At 36.8% G+C, this 7,500-nt stretch overlaps 2 protein-coding genes across 7 annotated transcripts in view; one reads left to right on the top strand and one right to left on the bottom strand.

Moving 5' to 3' along the window:
* LOC137972582 (ER membrane protein complex subunit 1-like) overlaps window positions 1-2,760 on the bottom strand; it is a 164,335-nt gene extending 161,575 nt beyond the window's left edge. The window contains exon 1 of the mRNA XM_068819325.1: window positions 2,696-2,760. Within this exon, the coding sequence (XP_068675426.1) occupies window positions 2,696-2,724 (29 nt within the window). The 5' untranslated portion in view covers window positions 2,725-2,760. The remainder of the gene's footprint in view (window positions 1-2,695) is intronic.
* The window catches only part of LOC137972388 (tetratricopeptide repeat protein 28-like), a 99,716-nt gene that overhangs the window by 73,097 nt on the left and 19,119 nt on the right, over window positions 1-7,500 (top strand). For 4 of the 6 annotated variants that reach the window (XM_068819085.1, XM_068819083.1, XM_068819082.1 and 1 more), the window contains 4 exons: window positions 970-1,039; window positions 1,580-1,627; window positions 3,611-3,666; window positions 4,207-4,254. The gene's annotated coding sequence lies outside the window, so the exon portion shown is untranslated. Of the gene's footprint in view, window positions 1-969; window positions 1,040-1,497; window positions 1,628-3,610; window positions 3,667-4,206; window positions 4,255-7,500 lie in introns of all 6 variants that reach the window. The other 2 variants (XM_068819081.1, XM_068819087.1) reach the window with 1 other exon arrangement.

The raw sequence follows: 7,500 nt of genomic DNA, 5'->3' as shown, positions 1-7,500 counted from the left end.
TTTTAGGCTTCTCTACCGACTCTACGCAATTGCTAAAATTGCCTTGATAAATGCGAGGATCATAGCTTCACTTGATTTCATATCCGCGGTTCAATATATGATTCATTTCATATATCATTTCATCCGTTTATTACTTTTTACTTGCTTCAAATTGCTTTCGATGTACTTTGGATTAAAGCTAATAACTCTGTCAGTATTCCTGGTATGTATATTTTCTGAATTAAACTGAATTACAAAAGAAATCGCAGTCATTCAGTTGTGACTGACGCACGCACGCAAAAAAATCCATTCCTCTTTGGAATGGCAGTCATTTTTCTTGGTCAACTGGTTGTAAAGAAGGACGTTGCAAGGCAATAGGAATATTAGCTTGCTGCAAGATTGTAATAAAATATTTGTTTGCCATTTGACCATTTTTTCGTTGTGCACCGAGAAAACAAGTCAGAAGTGATGTATCTTGAATCCGGCTCTGAGATTCAAATGGAGGGAGTTATGAAGCAAATGATGAGTAAGAATTCGTGACAAAAAATGTTTGTCGAGCATACAGAATTTAAGTTTCAACAACAAACATAAAACTGTTAGGGAGAACAGTTTTCATAAGCCCACATTCAAATCCATTTTAATCTTCTTCAGTTAGGCCCTTGCCCTGCCTTTTTTTAATTTGTATTTGATGTTTCATTCAAAGCTTCCTTCAATTTTTTTATGTAGATACAATGCAATTTTACGTTTCGCTTGATTTGGTTGCCAGTTCCCAGTCGCTAAATTTGCCTAATTATAAATTTCGTAACACACCCCTTTTTTTTAAAGCTAAGCAAAGTTAGAGCCTTATATATTTTGTTCCATAAAGAACGTTTCAGTTTTACGCTCTTGTTCTATTCAGATTTGTGTTAAGAAAGTTAACACTTTTCCAACAAGATAATGTTTTACTGAGAGACTTGATAATGGCATAACCAGGTAAATTTGAAATTGCAGAGTCACGACGCCATTGCTTCACCTCCACGAAACTTTTGCTTTTGAAAAGCATCCGTTTGGACCAACACTGGTAAGTCGCACATTGCTCCGTATGGCCTTATCTCATGAATATATTACTTATGCGATGCAAACCAGCTCCGATTACATATGTCTTGGTTTTTGTCTGTTTTAATGTAATTTAAAAGCCCTGAAAGTAATCGATAATCAGCACCCTCAAGATTTTAAAGCTAGGAATGGTGGACCATCGAATAAGAAAATTCCAGTTAAAATAAACAGGTGTCTTTTTAAAATCAAGGCTTCAAAACTTGGGTCACTTAATAGTGTTAAATTAATTAAATGTCAGTTTTGAAATCCAAAGAATAACAAGACATGATTTTTTGGTAACGGTAACACTTAAACGATATGAGCAAGGAATTTACGCGAAATCAACGAGTTCTGGTTACTTTTCATTTGTTTCCTGTTGTTTTCTCTATACTTTATATGAAAGCAAGGAAGTATGACGGTGTTGTTTTTACGTTTATTTTGTAGAGAGGTCACCGTCATTCAGTTGTGACTGAAGCACGCACGCAAACAATCTACTGATATTCCTTATCCATTGATTTATTCGTAGCTGGATTCCCTGTTGATGCTCACCCTGTTCTAACGAGAGTATTGCAAGGTAATTGAATATTCTAGCCAACTATGTTGGTATATAGTTGATGAGAGTTTTTGTGTGTGATATAACTATCCTGCCTTTTATTCTTTGCTTGTACATTAGCAAAATAAATTTATTAAGTCTTTTATGGTTAGCCTGATGAAGTGGACTAAGTATACAAAACCTTCAACTTACCACATCGCAAGGATGATATATGCTACGCCAGAAAAAAAATGTGAGGGATTATCATGCAAGTGTTCCTTCAAATTGTTGCGTTTTCTTTGCAAACTGACTGGTCTAGCCAACCAGTTCTGGCGAAAGGAAAGCGTTCAGTTTTCTTATCTGGTTAGATTCAAAATCGAGGGTTTGACAAAGCAAAAATGAGTACCTCATTAATTTGCACAGTTTGATCTAGTATGAAATGATTTGGTGTTCCGCTTTATGTCGTTTAAATGCCTTTCCTAATATCTTTGGAGTTGCTGCTCTGTTCATAGAGGACTATTTTATCGAGAGTCAATAACGTGGTAACCTGATCAATCATAATTCGGGAGAGTCATTTCTTGGCCTCACATCAGTCTGGAACGACAGTGGTAATTAAGTTGCTCGTTGTTTCTCAATTTTGTCTAATAACAGGAACAAGTCATTTTATGCTTAATAAACCAGTTCTGATTTAAGTGAAGCTTTGATCGTCACAATCATGAACGAAATTTTAGCAATTGCGTATATTCGGTAGCGAAGCCTGTGAATTCGAGACTTCCAACGGAGTTTGAACCAGTGACCTCGTTGAAGACCTGAGTTTTTTCACGCTTCTCTACCGACTCTACGCAATTGCTAAAATAGCGTTCATAACTGCGAAGATCGTAGCTTGACTTGATTTCATATCCGAACTTCAATATAACATGATTCTTTTCATATATCATTTCATTCGTTAATTACTTTTTTCTTGCGTCCTGTTGCTTTCTCGGAACCTTGGATTAAAGCTAACAACTCTGTCAGTATTCCTGGTATCTGAATTGAAATTAATTATGTTATCACAGTCAATCAGTTGTGACTGACGCGCGCACGCAAACAATTCACCAGTATTTCTTATACCTCTTTAACTTATTTGTAGTGGGATCCATTCCTCCTGCTCAAATCCTTGTGAAAAGGAACTTTGCAAGGCAATAGGAATATTTACCTTGCTGCAAGGGTGTAATAAATTATTTGTTTGTGGTTTGATCGATCTATGCTGCCCTCTATTTTTTCCTCGTACACCGAGAAAGAAAGTCAGAAATGATGTATCTTGAATTTTTTTTTCATGAATTGTGAACATAGTTTTCTTATCCGGTGCTGAGATTGAAAATGGAGGGAGTTATGAAGCAAATGATGAGTAAGAATTCGTGACAAAAAATGTTTGTCGAGCATATAGAATTTAAGTTTCAAACAACAAAGACAAAACTGCTAGGCTGACCAGTTTTCAAAAACCCAAATTTCAATATACTATAATCTTCTTCAGTTTTGCCCTTGCGCTGCCTCCTTGAATTGGTATTTGATGTTTTATTCAAACCTTCCTTCAATGTTTTAAGTAGTTATATATTTTTACGTTTCCCTTGATTTGGTTGCCCCCAGATTTCCCTGTCCCTAAATTTAACTAATCATAAATTTCGTAACACAGCCTTGCTTCTAAGCAAGGTTGGAGTCCTTATTTTAGTTCCCATAACGACCTGAACCGCATAGGAAGAAGCCACCCGTAGTTCGGAGCAATGGAACAATTTACTATTTGGGTAACAATCACTTGATCTCTTTCCGTGTTGAACTGCTGAATTAATTTGCAATTTGATCGAAGTTGAAATGATTTCTTGTTCTTCCCGTTCCATTTGTTACTTCCCTTAAGAACTTTTCAGTTTTACGCTCCAGTATTACTCAGGTAAATTTGTGTTAAGAAAGTTAATTAAACAGTTTTCCTACAAGATAATGTTCTACCAAGAGACTTGATAATGGAATAACCACGTAAAATTGAAATTTCAGAGTCACGAAGCCACGAAACTTTTACTTTTGAAAAGCACCCGTTTGGACCAACACTGGTAAGTCGCTCATTGCTCCTAATGGCCCCGTTGTCTCATTAACATATGACTTATGCGATGCAAACCTGCAGCTCCGATTACATATCGCTTTTTTTTTTTCTCCTTTAATGTAATTTAAAGCCCTGAAAGTAACCAAGAATCAGGTCCCTCGAGATTTTAAAGTTAGAAATGCATGGCGGACCACTGAATAGGAAAATTCCAGTTAAAATAAACGAGTGTCTTTTTTCAAATCAAGGCTTAAATCAAGGCTTAGGGGGACATAGTTTTGAAATCCAAAAATAATAAGACCTAATTTTTTGGTGACAGTAGCACTTCAATAGTTTAAACAAGGAATTTTATGCGTAATGAGCAAGTTCTGATTCCTTTTCTCTTGTTTTCTGCTGTTGTTTTTTTTATATACCACCTTTATATTAAAGCAAGGAAGTATAACGGTATTGTTTTCTACGTTTATTTTGTGAAGCCGTCACCATCATTCAGTTGTGACTGAAGCATGCACGCAAACAATCTACCGATATTGCTTAGCCATTAATTTCTTTGTAGCTGGATTCCTTGTTGACGCTGACGCTGTTTCAAGGAGAGTATTGCAAGGTATTTGAATATTCTAGCCTATTGTGTATTATATATAGTTAATTATTTGTTTGTTGTGTAATAAACTATCCTGCCTTCTATTCTTTGCTTGTACCATAGTTAGTAGAGGGGACAAACTCTACTATGCTTGTACATCGAGAAAATAAGTTAATTAAGTCTTTGATGGTAAGATGAAGTGGAGCAAGGAAGGAAGGAAGGAACTTTATTTAAGTGTCTAGTCGTTCTAACGCTGGAGCACTAATTGGGGACACTGTAAACTGAAATTAACAATCAACGCAAATCAAGTCAGATGTTGATTTTTTAGGAGAGGGGAAACCGGAGTACGCGGAGAAAAACATCTCGGTGCAGAGATGAGAACTAACAGACTCAACCCGCAAATGACGCCGAGTTTGGAATCGAACGCTTTCCGAAAGGACGCTTTTCTTTTGACAGAACTGATTGGCCTGACCAGGCACTTCGAAGGACAAAGTCTACAACGCCGTCTAATTAATACATTTCGAAGATGATATATACTCCCCCAGAAGAATGCGAGGGGTTATCATGCAAGTGTTCCTTTAAATTGTTGCATTTTCTTTCAAGACTGACTGGTCTGGCCAGCCAGTTCCGACAAAAGGAAAGCGTTCTAAGTTTCAGTTTTCTTATCCGTTTAGATTCAAAATAGAGGGTTTGACAAAGTAAAAGATGAGTGCCTGAGAATGCTTTGAAAAATTCTGATTCTGTTATGTCTCATCGGCTTTAAAGTCACACTCAAAGCTAAGCAAGACAAGAGCTTCATATATTTGCGTTTCCTTTACAACCTTAAACCTCGCAAGACCAAACCAGCAGTTGTTAGGAGCAATGGGACAATCCCCTATTTGGATAACACTCATTTGATCTCTATACGTAAAGAACTGCCCAATAAATTTGCACAGTTTGATCGAGTATGAAATGATTTTGTGTTCTTTATGTCGTTTAAATGCCTCTCCTAATATCTTTAGAGTTGCTGCTCTTTTATCGAGAGTCAATAACGTGATAACCTGATCAATCATAATTCGGCAGAGTCATCATGTTCTTGTGTTTCTCAATATTGTCTAATTTCAAGAACAAGTCATTTTATGCTCATTAAACCAGCTTTGATTACTATTTAAATGAAGCTATAATCCTCGCAGTTATGAACTCAGTTTAAGCAATTGCGTATAGCCGGTAGAGAAGCCTGAAAATTCAAGACTTTAACGGGGTTTGAACCCGTGACCTCGTTGAAGCCCTCAGTTTTCAGGCTTCTCTACCGACTCTACGCAATTGCTAAAATTACGTTCATAACTGCGAAGATCGTAGCTTGACTTGATTTCATATCCGCACTTCAATATAATATGATTCATTTCATATATCATTTCATTCGTTAATTACTTTTTTCTTGCTTCCTGTTGCTTTCTATGAACTTTGGATTAAGCTAACAACTCTGTCAGTATTCCTGTTATTTGAATTAAACTGAATTAAATTATCATGGTCATTCAGTTGTGACTGATGATCGCACGGACGCAAAAAAACCACCAGTATTTCTTATCCTCTTTAAATAAATTGTAGTGGTTCATTATTCCTGCTCAGCTCGTTGTAAAGAGCGACGTTTCAAGGCAATAGGAATATTTAGCTTGCTGTAAAGGTGTAATAGGTTATTTGTTTGTAGTTTGATCGACCTATACTGCCCTCTATTCTTTTCTTGCACATCGAGAAAGTAAGTAAATGCCGTGTATCTTGAATTTTCCTTAATGTAGAAGACTTTTAGTTTTCTCCTTAATGTAGAAGGCTTTAGTTTTCTCATTGGCTGAGATTTAAAATGGAGAAAGTTATGAAGCAAATGTATTGAGGAATTCATGCAGTGTAGTTGACATCGACAAAATCAACTGGTAAAAATCAATTGGTAAAACTACATAGTGTTTTAGCTTTACCAGATATAATTACTCGCAAAGCAACTTACTTTTAGTCAACACAACGAACAGCGTCGTGACAAAAAATGTCTGTCGAGCATACTGAATTTAAACACGAAGACGCACTATAAAAGGCGTGGTGCCTCAGGCACATGCAAATGATTTAACAATCAACCGTGGACGCAACAGAGCTCTCCGATAATTTGTGCAATAAAAAAAGGCCCTCACGACAATGTGTCCTTAATATGTCATAAAATGTTACCCCTCGTTCTCTTCAAATTCCCAGTTCCTTTTCTCGCTCTAGAAGCTCTAGAAATATTTTTTACGGTAATTAATCAGTCGTACTTGAGTGAATTCGAACAAAACCAGAACGCGCAACGACCCTTTTTTTGGAGTGTTCTCATGTGACATCACGGAGGCCGTGTTTGTGGGGGGAGATTCTTTGAAATTTAGGGTCTCGGAAATGCCATTTCGCGTTCCGCGAAACGACGTAAAATGCAGTGGTTAGTTGTTTATCCCATCCATCTCTAGAGTTTTCGGTAACATACGACAAAAAATGTGGTAAAACAATGAGAAATAACGTCCTTTATGAATTAATTAAAAGGTAACACAAGCCAGTATAATTCGAAATTTAAAAATCGGCCCTATTTTATGGTAACTTTGACAAATGCTATAACAGAATTTAAAAAAAAAAAGTTTTCCAGATTTCAGCTGTACGCACGTGCGTACTTGCGTATGTGGACGCTACGCCCCTGGTTTTCCCTTGATTTGGTTGCCAGTTCCCAGTCGCTAAATTTGGCTAATAATAAAATTCGTAACACATCTCCTTCGAAGCTAAGCAAGGTTAGAGCCTTATATTTTTTCGTTCCCATAGCGACCTGAACCTCATAAGAATAAGCCATCAGTAGATGATCGGAGCAAGGCAACAATTATCTATTTGGGTGAAATCACTTGATCTCCTTCCGTGTTGAACCCTGTCATTTATTTGCACAGTTTGATCCAGTATGAAAATATTTTTCTTGTTCTTCTTGTTCCATGTGTTACTTTTCTTAAAGGGAACCTTCACTAAAGGGAGACAAAATAACTTTAAACCCCCAAACATAATGTTTACAATAAAAATTGTCTGAACTTTTTTCAGTGGAAGCATTTTGTGTTCAAATTTACCGGGCGCCGCCATCTTGAATGAATGAATGGTGACTTGTGGTGGTTGCCTTGTTGGGGACTTTAAAGTCAACGACGCGGTGGTCAACGAGAACGCCACAAAACAGGAATATCATTGGTTAAAGGAGGAAAAATAATCGTGTTGCACGTGCGGCACGCATTTTAGCATATATCTTTGTGG

This window comes from Montipora foliosa, chromosome 10 (assembly GCF_036669935.1).
Source record: "Montipora foliosa isolate CH-2021 chromosome 10, ASM3666993v2, whole genome shotgun sequence".
In the NCBI taxonomy this organism is placed as follows: Eukaryota; Metazoa; Cnidaria; class Anthozoa; order Scleractinia; family Acroporidae; genus Montipora; species Montipora foliosa.
The sequence above is the reverse complement of the archived record's forward strand: the minus strand, read 5'-3'. Positions and strand labels throughout refer to the sequence as shown.